Source organism: Ovis canadensis, chromosome 20, assembly GCF_042477335.2.
Source record: "Ovis canadensis isolate MfBH-ARS-UI-01 breed Bighorn chromosome 20, ARS-UI_OviCan_v2, whole genome shotgun sequence".
Lineage (NCBI taxonomy): Eukaryota > Metazoa > Chordata > Mammalia > Artiodactyla > Bovidae > Ovis > Ovis canadensis.
The window spans coordinates 21,827,166-21,847,861 of NC_091264.1; the positions used below are offsets into that span (position 1 = coordinate 21,827,166).

The following is a 20,696-nucleotide window of genomic DNA, read 5'->3' on the forward strand; positions in this document are numbered from 1 at the left end:
TCTCCAATGCATGAAAGTGAAAAGTGAAAGGGGAGTCACTCAGTCGTGTCCGACTCTTCGCAACCCCATGGACCGCAGCCTACCAGGCTCCTCTGTCCATGGGATTTTCCAGGCAAGAGTACTGGAGTGGGGTGCCATCACCTTCTCTGTCCTAGAGCGTGAGATGAGTGCAAGTGTGCATTAGTTTGAGCATTCCTTGGCATTGCCTTTCTTTGGGACTGGAATGAAAACTGACCTCTTCCAGTCCCATGGTACCGCTGAGTTTTCCAAATTTGTTGGCATACTGAATGCAGCACTTTCACAGCATCATCTTTCAGGATTTGAAATAGCTCAGCTGGAATTCCATCACCTCCACTAGCTTTGTTCGTAGTGATGCTTCCTAAGGCCCATTTGACTTCACACTCCAGGATGGCTGGCTCTAGGTGAATGATCACACCATCATGGTTATCTGGGTCATTTGGCTCTTTCTTGTATAGTTCTGTGTATTCTTGCCACCTCTTCTTAATATCTTTTGCTTCTGTTAGGTCCACACCATTCCTGTCCTTTGTTGTGCCCATCTATGAAATGTTCCCTTGGTGTCTCTAATCTTCTTGGAGAGAGTTCTAGTCTTTCCCATCCTTTTGTTTTCCTCTATTTCTTTGCACTGATCACTGAGGAAGGCTTTCTTGCCTCTCCTTGCTGTTCTTTGGAACTGTGTATTCAGATGGGTGTATCTCTTCTTTTCTCCTTTGCCTTTCACTTTTCTTTGCTCAGCTATTTGTAAGGCCTCCTCAGACAATCATTTTGCCTTTTTGCATTTCTTTTTCTTGGGGATGGTCTTGATCACTGCCTCCTGTATAATGTTACAAACTTCTGCCCATAGTTCTTCAGGCACTCTATCAGATCTAATCCCGTGGAACTATTTGTCACTTCTACTCTGTAATTGTAAGAAAGTTGATTTAGGTCATACCTGAATGGTCTAGTGGTTTTCCCTACTTTCTTCAATTTAAGTCTGAATTTTGTAATAAGGAGGGCTTCCCTAGTAGCTCAGTTGGTAGAGAATCAGCCTGCAACGCATGAGATCCCGGTTTGATTCCTGGGTTCAATTCCTAGGTCGGGAGGATCCGCTGGAGAAGGGATAGGCTACCCACTCCAGTATTCTTGGGCTCCCCTGGTGGCTCAGCTGGTAAAGAATCCACCTGCAGTGTGGGAGATCTGGGTTCAATCCCTGGGTTGGGAAGATCCCCTGAAGAAGGGAAAGGCTACCCACTCCAGTATTCTGGCCTAGAGAATTCCATGGACTGTACAGTTCATGGGGTCGTAAAGAGTTGGACACAACTGAATGACTTTCACTTTTCACTTTTTTGTAATAAGTTCATGATTTGAGTCACAGTCAGCTCCTGGTCTTATTTTTTTTTTTTTTTGACTGTATACAGCTTCTCCATCTTCGACTGCAAACAATATAATCAATTTGATTTTGGTGTTAACCATCTGATGATGTCCATGTGTAGAGTCTTCTCTTGTGTTGTTGGAAGAGGGTGTTTGCTATGACCAGTGTGTTCTCTTGGCAGAACTCTGTCAGCCTTTGCCCTGCTTAATTTTGTACTCCAAGGCCACACTTGCCTATTACTCCAGGTATCTCTTGACTTCCTACTTTTGTATTCCAGTCCGCTATGATGAAAAGGACACCTTTTTTTGGTGTTAGTTCTAGAAGGTCTGGCATGCTGGTGGTCCAGCGGTCAAGACTTTGTCTTCCAAAGCAGGGGGCATGGTTTGGTTTCTACACAATGGCCTAACATGTGCAGCAACGCGGGATGGACCTTGTGATGATCATGCTAAGTGAAGTCTGAAAGGCAGACACCATATGGTCTCACTTATATGTGGAATCTAAACAAAAACGACAGAAATGAACGTGTTTACAAAGCAGACACGGACTCACAGATATAGAAAACAAACCTGTGGTTACCAAGGGGAAAGGAAGGGAAGGGATAAATTAGGAGTTTGGGATTGAAAGACACACTACATGTAAAACAGATGATCAACAAGGACCTGCCATATAGCACAGGGAACTCTACTCACTATCTCGTCAAATGCTCAGCACTGTTCTCATACTGGGAACTGTTGACTCCGGGAGACAAGCATATGAGGGTCCACTATACCTCTACTTTGTTTCTGATTTTAAAGTTCTTTTCATTAGTTTTTCGGAAACTTGAGTGAAGTCAACTCTGAAGGCTGATGTGAGATTTCAGCTCTCACTGGGTTCCCGTTAGCAATTAGCAAGCAGCTCCAGGCCCGCTCCTGATCAGACAGCATGTTTGTGCAGCCCTGCTGCCTGCCAGCCAGCGTGCCCAGAGCAGGGGCATTGGCCACCTCACAAGATGAGAACGGGCTGCTCAGAGTAACTTTCCAACAGACAAGGACCTGGGCCTGGTTCACCTGGGTTTCCTTACCCTGTGAAACCTCACTGGGAAGTTTCTAGGTAGAAAGACTGGGTTGGCCAGGCCCATTGCTCCAAACTTCCCAGAAAAAAACAGAAGATCCAGGCAACCTATTCTAGATTTCTTAAATTTCCCTCTTCATCATCCTGGAGAAGAGAATGGCTACCCACTCCAGTATCCTTGCCTGGAGAACTCCACGGACCGGGGCTACCGTCCATGGGGTTGCAAAGAGTCGGACACAACTGAGCAACTAACACTTTTCCTTTTTCCCTCCTCATCATCAGTGATTTCATTATTTCATTCCCTCTACATTTTGAGAACTTTACCCACTTAGGCACAATTTCCTTGCTAAAGAAGAGGAACTGGGACTTCCCTGGTGGTCCAGTGGCTAAAACTCTCCACTCCCCACACAGGGACCATGGGTTCAATCCCTGGTCAGGGACCTAGATCCCACATGCTGCAACTAAGACTCGGTGCAGTCAAATAAAATAAATTAAAATAAATAAATAATAAAGATAAAATTACTTAAAAAAAAAAAAAAGAAGAGGAAGAACTGGGGGCTACAAACACGTGGATGAACAGGTCATACAAGCCTTTCCTGCTTTTACCTGCCACTCCCCCAAGACAAACAGTCAGGCCAGACAGGGTACTCCTCCCTTTCCTAGAGGAAAAGCCAGACAGGGGCAGGGCTGCCGGGGCTGCGGAGCAGGATTCCTCAGAGAGAGGTCAGGAACTTCTGCCAGCGGCCTCACAAGGCATCCTTTCACGTAGTCAAGTTTCCCTTAAAATGATAAGACTGAACCCGAGTCTCCTGCACTGCAGGCAGATGCTTTACCATTGAGCCCCCAGGGAGTCATGATGATAAAAAACCTTGCTTCCTTTACCCATTTTAAGATTCGGCATTCTTGGTTTTGTTTTTATAAAGATGATGCTTAACTCATGGGCTGAATGAGAAGCAGACCGACTTTATCTAAGGTGAAATCTTGACCCTGAAGAACAGAGAGACCGTCCACGGTGGATTTTGTTTTCATATAAAGCTCATCCTTTACTGTCCAGCTCACCACGGCTTTGGGGGAATAGAGGTGGACAGAACAGTGTGAGCATTTAAATTTCTCTAGGAGATTCTACATACCTAATTATTTATTTTCTTTTCCTTGTAAGAGGCTGGCATGTTCTTGGGTTGGGTCTGACTGGTTGGTGCCGTTTCCACTGTGAAGGGTACCTCTGTCCCAGCATCTGGAGGGTAAGAGCAGCATTGCGTCACCCAGAGTAAATGACCAAGGTGAAAGTGACTTTTCCTTCTGAAAACAAAAAACATTATCAAACAAACCAGAAAAAAAAAAAAATGCCCAGGAGTATGTGGAGGAGACAGACCAAAGGAAACAATTAGGTATGCAGAATTTTCTAGAAAAATTCAAACATACATACTCTTCCTGTCCATCTCTATTCCACCCAAGCCATGGTGAGCTGAGTTTGGGCTTCATATGGAGATAAACCAACAGAATACCAGGAAATCTTTTCTGCTTTTCAGGGTCAAGGTAACTCTCCTTAAATAAAGCCAGTCTACAGCTCTGTCAGCCCAGGACTCTGTGGCATCATCTTTATAAAACAGAGTATGCCAGAATCTTAAAATGGAAAGAAGGAGAAGGGTGCCCACTGATGCGGGAATGAGATAGACTGACCAGCTGAAAACCACTGCGTGCCACGCGCTCTCAACTCAGCAGCCTTACGACTCGATACACACATACACACCACCAACAAGGCAAAACGAACTCAGTAAGTAAATGCCCGGTAGTAAAAGAAGGCATGGTATCTGGCTGGTTGAAAGCGGGTTTCTAAGGAGTTCAACTGGCCAGTCGGCCCCAACCCAAGGTGGGGAGGCAGACTGAGGAGGGTGCTGGGTTCCGTTCCCCCTGGTTGGGGAGATGCGAAGTTCAGTCCCACAGGAGGCTCACAGGAAGCTGAGCAGCGCTTCAGGAATCCGAGGAGAGGGAGCTCATTCTTAAAGAACTCGGCTACCTGTTATCATCTGAACATACGAGGAGATAATCAACTTTAAAAAGCTGTATCGCTAATGTCCAGGCTGACTTTATTTCATGGAAAGGACAAAAAGGCAACATCAACAGCATGATTTTCCTGAACACTAGACAGGGACGGGCGTTCTTCACTCCTCTTTCATCACGTCATACAAAATAAAGTTAAAAAGAGATCAACAGAAACACACCAAAACATACCCCGCACCTCTTAAATTAGCAGACTTAAAATTAAAACTTGAAGCAACATTTTGTTACACTTTGATCCAAACTCTATTTACAAATTAAATTGCACTTATAAAGATAGCAACATTTCTAACAGGGTCATAGGTTATTCTGCTTTATTGTGGCTTTTATATCTCAGTATAAAACTTTTAAAGCTTTCTTTAATAAAAAAAATCATACTTTCTCTTTGCCGTACATAATTTATTTCCTCACTAAATTTCTGAACCGGTTTGCTCTTTTTGTGCTTTTCTGCTCTGTTTTATTTTACAAACGGCACGTACCTTCTGAGTAGGTACAATCAGGCAGGACACTCATCCTAAGAGACCCATTCATGAAAACGTCAAGGTGGAAAAGATATGAAATATTAGCAGTCTAATCCTTTGGTTCATCTTAAAAAAAAATCAACTGATAAAATTTGCAAATTGGTGGTAACTCTTTTTGGTTAAAAATAAATCCTCCTGACTACTGATTAAAATCCAACACTGCTTCCAAAGTATCACCTTTCCAGCCTCATCTCTGCTCAAAGATGTCACTGTGACAACTGGTTTGACAGGACTCGGGCGACAATAAGGCACAAGTGGATAGTACAAATAAAAACAAATACTTTAGGGCTGTATTTTTTTCCTGCACAAATACTAAAATGTGTACCGTTTCCAGGATAAAATAACAAAAGGAAATACATATTTTTTGTTACGAAATACCTATACAAAATGTTTAAATGTACACCATCTGAGCTGCCAAAAAGGGTTTAAAAAATTACCAATTTTTTTTTCCATACATAAAACTCTCTCATCAGTAGGTCCAAGAGAACGTGGGTTCGCAATGTCCCAGCACTTGATGGGAGGGAGGGGGACCAGAATCCCCCTTCCTGCTCTCCCTGACCCCAACACAAGACAGAAACAAAGGTCAGGTGTTGTCAGTAGTGTATTCTACTCATTACAAACAACTGAAATTTAGGAGAAAAAAAAAATCAAGCTGGAGACCACGGGTGCGTGCAGTGACTGGCTGTCGGATGAGAGTAAGGCACTTCCTGGGGGCAGCATCCCAGTGGGGGGGCTCCAGGGGGGCAGGCCGGCTCCGTAGCAGGATGACTCGGGAGGTAAGACGGACGCACCACCTACACCGATGTGGTCACACGGTCGATGGCATGGTTGACCTCGTTTTTGTTGGAATCCAGTCCTTTAGCAGCATTCCTGTCATTCCGTAAATTCTCCACTGTCTTTTTCATGCTCTTGAGCTCCCCTGGGTGGGGTGTGGCTCGTCTCAGGAGTGTTCTCTGAAAAGCAAATATCAGGGTGAGTGTTTGGGCTTCTCTCCATCACTCCTGCAAAAGCTTTCCAACGCAGGTCTCCCTGCCCAGAGGCCACAGGCAGAGCGGGTAGAAAGCTTGCCTTGGAACTATAAGCATTTATCAACTGGTCCCAACTGGAAGGAAGGATGAAAATGCTGTCTACAACTTATCTCGTCAAGATGGAAGAGTTCCTTTCAGGATAAAAGAATACTTAGGAAAATATGAGCTGTGTTAAGATAAAAACAAGGTTCTACGAACAGTAAGAAAAATAATAAAAGATTTACAAGATATAATGAGGAGGATGGAAGAAGGTAAAAGAAAAAGGGGTCAAAAAGTCTAAAATTAGAATCACTAGACTGTTCTACTATTATCTGAAGGGCTTCTTCAACCCATGAGGCACAGGAGGTGAAGGAAAAGGGAGGTGAGAAAGGACTTCTTTTCTAATTCGTCTGTTTTATTAATATTAAATGACCTACTGAATAAAATTCACATTTTTTCCTGAAAGACCACAGGGCTGGAAGTGAAGTAATGGGGTATGGACAATGTTTTAAAAATTATATTATTAAAGATGCTATGTGCTCTTCTGCTCCTAAACAGCACCTACCTCTTGCCAGTGAGTCTGAGGAAGGGCATCGTAGGGTAACAAAGGCAGGGCAGAACTCAGCCAGTGAGCAGTAAAGCCATGAGATAAAATTAAAGAGCCCTTTTGGCTGGAGTCATTTTGTCATGCTTAATTCCTACTCTGCCCTCTACTACTGTAAGTAAATAAAAGTCCCCCGGCGGACAGCTGGAATAACAGACTGCTGCCTGGCAGTAATTTTAAAACCTCCCTTTGTCTTGGGGACAGCAAGTATTCCCTGTGAGCTCTGCTTATGAAAATCTCAATTAGTGTCAGGAAGTTCAGAGGCCAAAGTCAACTTGCAGGAAGGCTCACAAGTTGTCCTTGACTCAGCCAAATGGCAGAAACACATGTCGAGGATGGAGGCAAGTCGAGCTGAGCGGTCCTCTCAAACCTATGCCTGATTCTGAATGAAAGCGTGTAAGGGAATCCTACGGAGGTCACACGCTCTCTTCAAGAAGGTGAAGGCTCCTGGGTCACATGAAGGGGAGCACCAAGTCCAAGAGGACAGCAGGCAAGCTAAGCCACTCGGTGAAACGTGGATGAGTCCACATGGCAGAGCTGTACATGGCGGGGGACGGAGGGGAGCGACTTAGCTCACTGCGAACAATGGAAAAGAAACTCTTCCCAGCTGATTTTAAGAAAGCAGTGGGGGCCTGAGGGGAAACCATCACAAAGAAAGAAAAAGAGGCACCCACACCCTGTGAAACAAACACATCTATAAGTCCCAGTTGCTCTACATGCACTTGGTGAACCAGGACCTTAGAAATATCTAGCTTTTGCCTTCTAAAAAAAATCCTTACCTGCCGAAGGCAGAAAGGAGTAAAGACTATTTGAAAATAAGAGGGCTCTTTATCAGGCGCCACTCTCAACCTCAGAAGGCGTTTCCATTGTGAGCATCCGTGAACGCCAAGCAGCCCGAATCCCGTACCGTTTCGTTGTCGTCGTCATCCTTCTCATCGTCCAGAAACCGGATGGCGCTGACCCGGTGGACCGCCCGCTCGTTCCAGGCCTCTTCTGGCACGTCGTGCACCAGGCTCTCGAGGGCGCCGCAGCGGGGCAGGTTCTCTGCCGGACAAAGGCCACGTGAGCAGGGCTGCCGTGGCAAGGCGACCCTGTCTTTCCGAGGATGCCTCAATCTATCTGAGGTCACATCTGCTAAATCGGCCTTTACTATTTCATTCCAGAACATCATCATGATTCCCAGACCTCTTTTTTAAGATTCTTTCTTACACGCTCACTTCAAAATCTTCCTCTTGACAGTGAGGTGGCCACACATGTGGGATCTAGCCCTTTTCTTGGCCGCTCAACCTACACTGTCCTCTTGGGGTCTTAACATTCCTCTAACCAGGCTGGGGTCAGCGAGGTGACTCCATTTGCCCAGAGCCTTCTAGACTTCTTCTATCAAAACCAGCTCTCAGCAAAGGCTTTGACAGCTATGCCACATGACTATGAATGCTTTTTTTAAAGCACATATGAGTTACAAAACAAAGGTATAGTTACTCAAAACAACTCCCTGGCTTAAAAACGCTGGAGACCATCAATACTAATCCTCCAAACTGTCTGCATGAATTTTAAGGGACTCTTATCTCTTTTAGGAGGACATATGTGCATTTTCAGCCTTAGCTGGAATTCAAAACCAGAAGGCTATTTAAGGAATGCCAGGCGTGATACACAGGTATGAGCATGTGTTCTGCAAAGATACGGCAGAGGCTCCCCAGGGGAGACCCACAAGGACCTCACAGCTGGGCTGGCCTACAGCCCCATGGCCAGGGAGAGGCCTTACAGATGGGCAGGAGCCGCTGCTAACTCTCGGGGCCAAGTGAACCCAGACCTTCAATTCACCTTGGCAGGTGGGTTCAGAAGGCAGCTGAGGAAGTAAGACACAGGTGAGGATCTTCTCCCCGGTGGTGTGGTCGGTGTCCGTCTGGAATGTGAGCAGGGGCTGGGCCTGGTTGTCCGATAGCCAGAGAGCTTTCAAGTTCAAAGCGGTCAGCGATAAAGGCAGGTGCGACAGCCTTGGTGCAAACACAAGGAGAGGCTGGGCGCTTACAGTCTGTGATTAAATCAAACCTTGTCCACAACAGACAAAAAGCCAACAACTGCTTCCTGAGACTGGGTGCGGTGTGTGAAATGATGTTCTGCTTATACTGAGATGCACTGTGCCCCCTTTGCCAGGAGACGCCTCGCGGGGTGACTGTGCCACCCTTTCCCGCCATCACCTCTCTCTGGCACCTTCAGGCCACCGGGCAAAAGGATCAGGAAGTTACAGCACACACTGTTTACTCTTAGGCTGGGAAAGTGAAAGTCGTCAGTCATGCCCCACTCTTTGAGACCCCGTGGACTATACAGTCCATGGAATTCTCCAGGCCAGAATACTGCAGTGGGCAGCCTTTCCCTTCTCCAGGGGATCTTCCCGACCCAGGAATTGAACCGGGGTCTCCCGCATTGCAGGCAGACTCTTTACCAGCTGAACTATCAGGGAAGCCAGTTTCCATGTAAAGGTCAGGCCGGGGGGAAGCCAGCGCACTTGTGGAAGGGCCCAGAAGCCAAGCCCTTCCTGAGTCACGGTCAGCGGGGCTGCAATGAAGCCGTGGGAGTGCCTGGTCCCAGGCGCTCCTGTAAACCGGGATGTGAGGGAGGCTGGGGTGCTGAAGAGTTTAAATCGCAGTTAAAGATTACAAGCATTTTTTCATGGACTCCACCTGCTCTCTCCGGGGAGATTATTTCAGGTATTCCATTTTAGACGTTAAAGCTTCTGAAAGCTCCCACTTCTCAGACACCTACATGATCATTAATTTCCACCTCAGATTGCCTCAGTTTCAAAGGGGATGGTATCTATTAAAGCACTTTAAAAACCGTAAAGCAATTCCTCAAGATTAGTTTTATATTCATGCCTGTACAAATACTTGACCAGTGAAATCTATTTAGTGGAGACTGTTACCAGAAATCAGATGTACTTGATACCTGGCAAAGGCAACTTGCAGAGAATACCTCAACCAGGGGTGATTTTGCCCCCAGCGGACACCTGGCAACGGCTAGAGACATTTTGGGGGAGGTTTGTTTTTTCTTTATTTGTTGTGGCCTCGCCATGTGGCTTGTGGGAGCTTTGTTCCCTAACCAGGGACTGAACCTGGCCCCGGGCCTTGGAAGCAGAGCTCTAACCCCTGGGTGCCGGGAAAGACCCTGGGGACGCTGCCGTCATCTAGGGTCACGCTCGGATGCCGCCAAACACCCTACAGTGCACAGGGCAGTCCCGCAACAAGGAACCTTCCGGCCCCAAACGGAAGGGCGCCGAGCGTGGGGCTGTGGTAGAAGTCAGCGCTTTATACACATCACTAATTCACTCTGAAAACACCCGAACCTCTGCAGATGCCAGGAATTTAAGGTTTAAAGAGCCGAAGGTTATACCTGATCAAGTATTTTTACTCTAAGGGTGGCTCCATGGATTAAATGATGGTTCCACCTTAGAAGTGATTTCATAAGTTAGATAAAAAATAAGCTGATCACAGTCTGTTATCTACAGTATGACACATATTTTCTTCAAAGAAATTTCTGGCCCATTAGTTCTGAAAGACATTACATGACAGTGTGTATTCTGGGGTTCTTTCTTCTATGAAATGGTACCTCTATCTCCACTTAACATACATAGAAGAGCTGCCTAACATCTCACCAACAGATTAATACTGCCTTATCAGATGCATTTTGAATTGACAGACTTATGGGAAATAAACTAGAACTCTAGGAAGAGCAGCTAGACTCCAGTAGCTTGAGACTAATCCAAGTAAAACGTAAGCACAGACCAGCTGAGTTATTTTAACGGATGAAGCTAAAAATGACCAAAGAAAGCAATGAGAGTATTAACAAACTTTCTGTAAGAAGAATAAATACATTTTCGCAAATGCCTTCCCTTGTCCTATTTATGGAGGTGAGAAAATATTTTCTTTTCCTAATCGTCCAGGAAAGGCTGATCCACCCCCTACACATGCAAGGGGTGTGGTGCCAGATAATCATAGGGAACCGTGCCCACAGGGAAGTGAGGTTCTCAAGTCAATGCCATGAAACTTACCTATGTTAAAGGACCCCGAAAAGACTTCACGTGGTGTACCTGCCAGTCTTGTACTAATGACAGTCAAACTGGGTGGGAGATATGTGTTTTTAAATCCCAGAATCCACCCAGTGCAATGACGTGCATATACCATAAGGATGCCTGGGGCAGGGGTGGGGAACTGGGGGGCACAGCCGCTTACAGCCCCAGCTCCCCTTTTTCTGAGGCAGTGGTTGGGTTCCTTGAGGTGGCTTGGAAGTGAAATCTCTGTGCTTATTTGTATAAGCTTCAAATGATCTCTCATCTGCCTAAATGCCTTCACACACACGCTAAACGCAAGGAAGCTGAAGACACAAAGCAAGTATCTGTCAGACGCTATGATGGGGCTTTTTAAAAAGAATACCCTAATTCACTGCAGGCGCTTAAAGGACATCAAACCCTCTTTCATGTCACGGAACCCAAGGATAATTTCTTTTCAAAGTCTGTCCTTATTTCTTTGTTAAAAAGGAGTTAAGCTAATATCCTCTGGAATGTTTCAAGGTCTTGGGCAAGAAATCTATAGTCAGCATCTCTACTTTTAAGAGCAGAAAGAAAAGAATAAATCAAGGCTTGAAAGCTGGCATGACACACAGATACTGAGAACACGGTCATCGTGGCTTCTCAGGCTAATAACTGGCTTCCCAGCTAAATGCTAAAGCAAAGGTATAAATAAAAGGCAAAGCAGAGCATCAGTAACAGCTGCTAAGGATGACAAATCACATCATATGAACTAAAGTAAATCATTAGACTCCACAGCAACAGGTCTGAAAGTCACATGCCACCGAGCCAGGCAAGACGGACACGTGGTCTAGAACACAGGTTTTCCTGCAAAGCATCAGTGTAGCAGCTGGGATACAGCTGCTACCGGCCAAGCACACGCCACACACACGAGCTCGTTCACCCGTGTCTTGTGGACAGAGGTGTTCCCAGTGCAAAAGGGGAAAAAAAGCCTCTGCTCCCTGCCCAGTCTGCAAACAGACTCCGCGGGCTGGGCGGCCCTGCACTGACGCACCGCAGCCTGAGGGGGTAAGACACACACTGCCCTGCTTCTCTGGGGTGAACCAAGTCAGACACAGGCCAGAAGCAGAGTTTAAATATACAAAATCTATGCATATATTAAATCTATATATTATGTTTTCTATTTTTTAAAAGTATATATATGTATATATTCCCACTTTCCAGCAGAGTTAATAATATATTTTTGGTTTATTCTGGTACCTTCCACTCATTACAAGATCAACATAAGAAGCCACAGCCCCGTTTGTACACATCACCAGGTTCCATTTAGGACCACATCCCCTAAATAAATAAAGAAATAAAAAGCCTACAGCTACTATTTACAGCGACAGTACAAGGACTGGAAGAAATGAACAACCGTGTCGTGAGCTTCTTTTTAGGTACCTCGGTGACCAGCCCAGCCTGATGTAACCTTCCCCACCTCTGATTAGGACCTTTCTTTTCTTAAAGTCACTCAGTTGTGTCCGACTCTTTGTGACCCCAAGTCCTATACGGTCCATGGAATTCCCCAGGCCAGAATATTGGAGTGGATAGCCTTTCCCTTCTCCAGGGGATCTTCCCAAACCAGGGATCGAACCCAGGTCTCCCTCATGGCAGGTAGCCACAAGGAAAGCCCAAGAATACTAGGGTGGGTAGCCTACCCTTTCTCCAGTGGAACTTCCTGACCCAGGAATCGAACCAGGGTCTCCTGCACTGCCGGCAGATTCTTTACCAACCGAGCTGTGAGGGAAGCCCCTCGTAGCTATGAGGAAGCTATGAGCCGATTAGGACAGCAGTTGCTTTATCCAATTTTCTTAACAACCAAACGTGGCTGACTGATTAATGTAATACTAACTTAACTGACAGCTGAATGTTACTTACAACTGAGCATTTCATCTGTTTCTTCCTACTAGAATTGTTAGTTTTAAGTAAAGTTTTCAAAATGTTTAAAGATTCATACAGCGAGCGAATATAATCGGTGAAAAAAATGTCAACAGTGCCTAAATATCTAAAGTGAAAGAAAGCCTCCATAACCCCGGGTTTCCAGTCGTCCTTCAGGGGAATCACTTCACTCTCTGGAATTTTCCACAGGCAAGACATTCTAAAGACAAGAGCGGGATCTCCGGGCACTGGCCACACAGGCGCTCAGCCCTGGGCATCGTGGGTCACAGGGCGGAGGCGCAGCTCACTCTCCAGCAGCTCAGGGCTCCCCAGTCTGGCTACACTGTTGTGTTGCATTTTCTCTTTTAATATTTTTTCCAGCTTTATTGACAGGTAACACTTTGTAAACCTGAGGTGGACAGTGTGATGATTTGATGCACTGACATATACAGTCAGTTCTCCGTGTCTGGGGATGCAGGACTCACAGATATGGGGGTCCACTGTACTGCAGCATCTAACCTAGGGGGCTGGGCACTTGCAGGCGTCTGCCCCTGTTGGCACCCTGGTCGGGGCAAGGTCCTGAAACCAACCTTCCCAAGGATACAGAGGACAAGGACACTGGGAAATGCCTGCCTAGTAGGCTTAGGACCTCCATCTCCTCATATAATCACCAGTGAGTATGTATGCTGGAGACATTTAAGATGGGCTTCTTGGCACCTCTGAAGGATACGGTACAGTGTTGCTAACTGCAGTCACCTGCTGCACGTTAGACTCTCAGAGCTGCTTCACCTGCTAACTGGAAACGTGCGCCCTCCAGCATCTCATGTCCCCACCCGCTGGCCCCTAGCAACCACCACTCTATTCTGTCTCAGCTTGTTTAGATTCCACAAATCAGCGAGATCTCACAGTATCTGCCTTTCTCTAACTTATCTCACTTAGCAAAATGCTTTCAAGGTCCATGTTGTAAACCGGAGAAGAACATGGCAACCCACTCCAGTATTCCTGCCTGGAAAATTCCAGGGACAGAGGAGCCAGGAGGGCTCCAGTCCGTGACATCACGAAGAGTCGGACACCACTGAGCGACTGTGCCCATGCTGCAGATGGCAGGGTTTCCGGCCTTCTCACAGCTGGAATATTCCACTTCGTGTGTATGGATATGAACACACAGGCACACACCGCATCGCCTTCACCCGTCCACCCAGCGTGGCTGGAGCTGTTTTCACACCTTGGCTACTGTGAATAAAGCTGCAGTGAACAGGGGACAGGAGACGCCTCTTTGATGTCCTGCTTTCTTGTCCAGAAGTGGAACTGCTGGGTCATACGGTAGTTCTATTTATAGAAATTTATTGAGGAAAAACTCCATGCTGTTTTCCAGAGTGGATGCACCAACTTACATTTCCCCAATACTGCATACAGGGGCTCTTTTCTCTGCCAACACGTTGTATCTCTTGTCTTTTTAACAAAAGCCATCCTAATAGGTATGTGGTGATACCTTATTTAGTCTTTTTAATCTTTTGGATTATGAAAGTCAAAGGTACAAACTATCTTTCCATTGACAGCCCTGGTCTGCAGTATTTGGCATTAGTAGTACTTCGAGGAAGATGCTCAAATACCCGATTTTGTGTACTTGGTGGACAGTCCCATGGGGAAGAAGCTGAGAGTCAGGGACCTCTGTGTCCTGGGCCCACGACTGATACAAGGCACCTCCTCTGTTACTGGACCCGGAGGCTTCGTGCTTTTGTTTCCAAGAGGCATTTTAGGAAAAATTACTGTAATTTTTCCTATCAAATGTGTCAAAGAAGGTTTCTAGGAACGAACATGCAGGGCCCCTGTGCCATTTGCTATATTTATATGCTTGGGAGGACAGATAGAAACTTCTGTGGTGTTTGGTAGGACTTCCCATGGTGCGACATCTCTGCAAGCTGAAAAGCTGACATGACAGCCTCTTTTTTATGAGCTTCTATACCGATACTTTGAATAAGTAGTCATTAAATACATTTAATAAGTTTGAAATCTGGTTATGAATCTGCATATACCATGGCCTAAATGGCACACTTAACCCGCTCAGATGACAGCTGTGGCACTCGGCATTTTAATTGGGTTTTCTCCACCCTGGCCCAGGCGTAATAAAAATAGAACTTTCCCTTCTTCTGAGAACTGGAGAACAGGGACTTCACTGGTGTAAAAAGCAGTTTTTAGACGCCAGAGTCATCTTTCTGCTGAAGAATTAGTCATGCAGATGCATGCTCTCCAGAGCAGCGAGAACCAGGACGGGTCTGGAGTCCTTGGGCTTCTCCTGCTGCAGGAAGAGCACAGGAGGGAGGGAAGGGGGACCTTCTCACACTGCGCGTCTCCTGGGGGCTCAGTCCAAGTGGAAAGTCAACATCCAGCTCTAACTAATCCCGAGATTCCAGTCACCAGTGAGCGGCCTTAAGAATCTATCCTGAGGTCCTGAAAGCATCAACTTGAATATGGTGAGCGCTTCTTGAGGCTATAACTCATCACCAGAATCCCCCGCGTCCTGCTATTTGTTTAGCTCTGCTGCCCACAATCCATTAGCAGGAGTGAAAAATTATGGCCCATGCCTGACCTGCGAGCTGTGAATCACTGAGGACACAGTTCCCCAAACACTCTTCAAGTCACCAGCATTTACCACTTAGGACCACTGATCATCTTCCCCCCAGCCCCAGCCCATCTAACACTCTAACACCCCGTCCCCCACCCTCTCCCATCTAACACTCGAAAGCATTTTTAAAATTCCTCTTGGCAATGAAGCCTGTGACATCAGGCACTTTGCAGTGGCCTGCCAGCTATTCTGCAGAACCAACATTTCTCATGTTTTCATTCAGTTAACAAATATTCGCCAGGCATCTCCTGAAGGCACAAATCACAATGACACACAGCTGTCGCATGCACTTCAGGTAACTTCAGCTTTCGGAGGCCCGCACGCAGGTAAACAGGCAGTGATCACTGGGATAATCCAGAAACACAGACCCAGAGAGAAGTCTTCCCAGAGAGGGGCATGAGGGAGAAAAGACAAAGGTACAGAGCCAGAGAAAGGGTCGGAGGTGGAAAGCAGAGCCTGGGTAGGAAAGTGCAGCGACGTCTGCAGTGATGAAATCAGCTCAGAATGGTTGAAACTACTGCACGTTACAGGCTGGTGAGCATGCCGGCAGGCCTCTGACCCAGAACCCGACACAGACTGGCGGCTCTTTAGGTTTTTTAGACTATGAAGCATTTGGTAATTTTGACATCAGCTATGGATCTTCTCGCCAGCAAAGTACAATATTGTTCACAAAGTCACAGGTAGAGCTGAGCATAACTCCCAGCTAAACTCTAGCTCAGACTCACTGGAGCTCATTTTTCAGATGAGGAAACTGAGGCCCATGGTGACTCATGGAAGCCAGTTATAAAAGCCAAGACCTAGGTCTCCCCCCACCTTCCATTAGGATACCACCAACCAAAACCCACATCTCCAGCTGCACCCACAGTACCCTGAAAGGACTCCAGGCACCAGCGGCCCTGACCTTGTCCCCTCCACGGGCTCCACCACCCTGGCTCCCAGACTGAGAGCTTCCGGGCCTGGCTCAGGCGACCCATCAGTACATGCTCTGCCAAGCGGAGCAAAGGCGAGACGGCCAAGGCTGGGCTGGAGGACCGTTTGCTTATCTCGGGCTTACCTGTTCCCTGCCACGTCCAGGACGTGCAGCTCGGCCGCCCGAGACACCTCTGCGGGGATCCGAGTCAGCCTGTTGTCACGCACACAGAACACAGTGAGGCTGCAGCAGCCGCCAATCTACAACAGGAAAAAAACACAACAGTTTTCCAGGCTGTTCTGCGATACGGGGGTGGGACTGGAGGGTCTTGTTCCTCAAATGGCATGAAAAGGACACACAAAATTCTATCACGTGATGATTAAGTCTCACTGATGACAAACTATGATCAATTTAAATCATACGAAACATTGAGTAACCTGATAAAAATCTCTGCAAAATATTAAACATTCACGTTCTCAATGAAACCAAGAAAATAAAGAATACAGTTCAAAAATTGCATTCTGAACAGAAAGTCATTTTATCTTTCAAATATGTTAACCACATGACACAGTCCAGACACATTTGGTAACATGGGAGTTTAAGAATTCAAGGCTGGAAAACAATATGAAAAATCATAATTATATATACATATGTATGTATAACCGAATCACTTTGCTGTACACCAGAAACTAACATATTGTAAATCAACTATACTTCAATAAAATGTTTTTTTTTTTTTTTAAAGAATACTAGGTTTTAAAAGTTAGGCAAAAGATGGTACACACACACACACACACACATACACAGAGTTTTCAAGACCTGCCCACTGTATTAACTTCAGTGTTCCAGTTTATTTTAAAAAAAGGAAAAAGAGAGACATCTGAGAGATGATTGATTTCTACCACACATCTTTGAATAGCTTTTGGTCATTCACAACTTAATTTGATAAACGCATTTGCCTTTGACAAATGCAAAATCAACCATTTTTTAGCAAAAAGTAAATTCGGTCGGTTATGACCAAACTCTGGAAAACCCTGGAAGACAGTGAAGGACAGGGAAGACTGGCATGCTGCAGTCCATGGAGTCACAAGGAGTCAGACACGACCTAGCGACTAAACAACAACACAGTTCAGTTCAGTCGCTCAGTCGTGTCCGACTCTGCGACCCCATGAATCGCAGCACACCAGGCCTCCCTGTCCATCACCAACTCCTGGAGTTCACTCAGACTCACGTCCATCGAGTCAGTGATGCCATCCAGCCATCTCATCCTCTGTCGTCCCCTCCTCCTCCTGCCCCCAATCCCTCCCAGCATCAGAGTCTTTTCCAGTGAGTCAACTCTTCGCATGAGGTGGCCAAAGTACTGGAGTTTCAGCCTCAGCATCATTCCTTCCAAAGAAATCCTAGGGCTGATCTCCTTTAGAATGGACTGGGTGGATCTCCTTGCAGTCCAAGGGACTCTCAAGAGTCTTCTCCAACACCACAGTTCAAAAGCATCATTTCTTCAGCGCTCAGCCTTCTTCACAGTCCAACTCTCACATCCATACATGACCACAGGAAAAACCATAGCCTTGACTAGACGGACCTTAGTCAGCAAAGTAATGACCTACTGCTAAAAGCGTAAGTCAGTATCTGCACCCACACCAAATCCAATTCCTTTTTTTTTAAAGTAACCAATTCTAAGGTAATAGAGCTTAGTATGAGTCTGGTCTTCACAAAAGAATGCACTGCCTCTCTTGAACAAGCTGGCTGTGGCTTCTACAGACAGGAAAGCTGAGCCAAGGGGGTGCAAAACCAGCTCGTCCTAGACACAACAGCCCGCAGGCCTGGGGCCACGCTCCACTCTCCATGCAGGCGCTGTCCTGACTCAGAGTGGCTGCTGCAAAAGGGCTCCTGAAGGGACCTATTGATTCCGGCCCATGGAAAAGTACTCCAGGGCCTCCCGCCACAAGAGGAGCAAGACACCTGGGTCTTCATCAGTGTCTGAATATACCTTCTGCCCTTTTCTATATTTATCTCTGTGTTAAATGTACGTTTGGACCTTAACAGAAGGCACATTTATGAAACTGCTGCATAATTCTTTTCATGGACAACTTATTATATCTTCCCTCAGGAGTTAATATAAGGATTCTAAAATACTATATTTAACCACAGCACGTAACCGTAATGAATGTATAAGAAAACACAGAGGAAACAGGACTAACATTCCTCTCTGATTACCTGGAAACACCCAGCTATGCGCCCCCTTGATTCTCAGTATCTGCATTTCCCATCCCAGAAAAACCGGTTTGCCCACTGTCCTCTACAAGACAGCGTGGACTGATATTTCTCATCACACTGTTTCTTACAGAAACACCCTTCTGTCATTTTCGAAGCTTACTAATAACCCCTAATAAGCAAAAACATTCTCTAACCCCACACTGCCGTCCCAGAACCCCTGGTCCACATCAATCCATTGCCTTCCTAGACCACACAATCCTCTGAAAGATCAATTGACAGGCTGTTTAATTTACATGTTTACATGTAATCAGGGTGCCTGGCCTCTCATCTGCCCTCAGCGGAAGCCCAGCTACCAACCAACATTCCTCATGAAGGTATGCTTACACGCTTGCATTTATTTGTTCACCTACTACTGAAAGCCTGTGTCGTGAAGTTGTCATCTGCTTCCATGTGCAGCAACTGGAAACCACAGAACTCTTTTCTCTGGCAAGAATCACTATGTCTGATGCCGTGTAGATTTTGTGTCCTAAGAGAGGTGTCAGCATCTCCCAGGGGGCGGGCATTCTGCCCTCCCTTGAGGAAGGGATCAGTTTCTCTCAGGTGCCCAGGCACCTTGGGAAAGGAGATGGATCGAAACCAGGGATGCCCTGGAGCAGGTGAGGAGCGACAGGACCAGAGCCTCCCTGATGAATCTAGGCGACCCCAAGGAAGATCGACCCACAGGGAGGAGCGCCTGCGGCCCCCAGGGGCCTGCCCTGGGTCTGCAAGGAGGGGCAGACACACCGCGTCCCGCCCAGCTCTGCGGCAGCACTCCCCCGCACACCGGGGAGGGATGAGGGATAAGGTCATGCGGGTGCACAGAGCTGAGACTGTGTGGGGATCTGGTGCTTCGCTGGTGCTGAAGCTGTCCACCGCCTGCGCCGGCAGGGTCTCTGTATCAGCAGGAGGTGTCCATGGTTGGATACACCACCACAACACGTCCGATTTGTACCACATGCAAATACCATCTACTCCTCCACAATCATTAACTAATGAACGTGAGTCAGAGAGGGCTGTGAACGCTGTCCAGGCAATAAAAGCTCTGCCCAAGTTCACACCCCTTAAGGACTTTAGGGTAAAAGATGGGAAACCTGGAGGGTGTGTGCTGCCTATGTGTTCACGATCAGTGGTTTATTTTTTTTTTTACTTTCCATACCACTGGAGAGGTCGAGGGAAGGAAGGCAGTGTATCCCAGAGCCTCAGGCGCCCTGGGTCCCCAAGGCAGCACAGTGGCCTCTGAGCCCCACCGGCCACGTACTAGGGGAAGGATGACAACAAAGAGCCCATCTGGGCCAAAGTGCGAGGGCTGCCTGATCAGGGAAAAGACACGAGCACCCCACGGGGCCCCTGTCCAAGTCCCTGGGAAGGGAGGGTGCGAAACTTTGGCTTTTAGAAAAAATAACTGGACAGTTAAAACCATGACTCACAAGACAGGGTTCTGCACAGACGTCAGGGCGGGATGCGGGCACTGGGGTAGGGGGTGGTCTTTGGGGTCACACAGACCCGCAGTGGAATTCAGGCACCGTCCTAGGTCCTGTGGGTTCTCACGTGTTGCTTTAGTGAAAGTAACAATAAGCTTTAGGTTGAGAGGAACCACCTGCCACAGCCTCTATGCTAGGACCTGGCCTGTTGCCTCTGCTGAGTAAACAGAGCTGGTGTTTTTCCGAGAAGGTCAAGTCCCAGGTGCGAGTCGGGAGGCAGTCCACGCCTGAGCCCCTGCCACGTCGCTGGGACTTCACGGAGGCCGCCCCCTCAGCCCCGGATGCCACGAGCCCGCTCGGGCTTCAGTCCCCACGACGGTGCCTTAGGGTGGCATTTCTTGTGTTCACAGGAGTGAAGAACTGCCCTGAGTTCAGGACTGCGCTTTGCAACATTCACGCGCAGCTTTGCTTTCTCCTTCCAGTTCAGGAGGCAGAGTTTACATGCTCCTTAGGGGCCAGCAGGACAAAATGCTCATCGCTCAGGAATTCTGGGAAGCAGAGTTGCTGTTTAAGTAACTTATCACCAGTGACATAGGAGGCTGACATTTTAAAACCACTTTAACCTCATAATAGCACACAAGGATAACAGCACCACAGAAAAGAATACGAGGGTCTGCACTTGGATTCCCTGAGAATTATATGACGCAGCTGAGGACACTCACTGTGCTCTCCTATTCAAGACAAAACCATCCTTGACCCCCTAGCGCTGGTCTGATCCATCTCAAGGAGACGGCAGCTGCAGATCACGGAGCAAGCCTTCGGGCAAGATCAGCTTTCCCTGAGTACTAACTGCCCGCAGGGGACAGCTCAGGGGAGACCTTCAGACAGACTGCAGGACTCCAAGAGAAAGGCTGTATGAGTCACCTTTGCCCA

General features: G+C 47.0%; 1 protein-coding gene across 1 annotated transcript in view; it reads right to left on the reverse strand.

Annotated features, from left to right (window-relative positions):
- Positions 1 to 4,483: 4,483 nt before the first annotated feature.
- LRRC1 (leucine rich repeat containing 1) overlaps positions 4,484 to 20,696 on the reverse strand; it is a 129,918-nt gene continuing 113,705 nt past the window's right edge. The window contains exons 11-14 of the mRNA XM_069564108.1: positions 16,231 to 16,346; positions 8,431 to 8,603; positions 7,517 to 7,653; positions 4,484 to 5,951 (exon numbers count right to left, since the gene is read on the reverse strand). Coding sequence (XP_069420209.1) covers positions 5,793 to 5,951; positions 7,517 to 7,653; positions 8,431 to 8,603; positions 16,231 to 16,346 — 585 coding nt within the window. The 3' untranslated portion in view covers positions 4,484 to 5,792. The remainder of the gene's footprint in view (positions 5,952 to 7,516; positions 7,654 to 8,430; positions 8,604 to 16,230; positions 16,347 to 20,696) is intronic.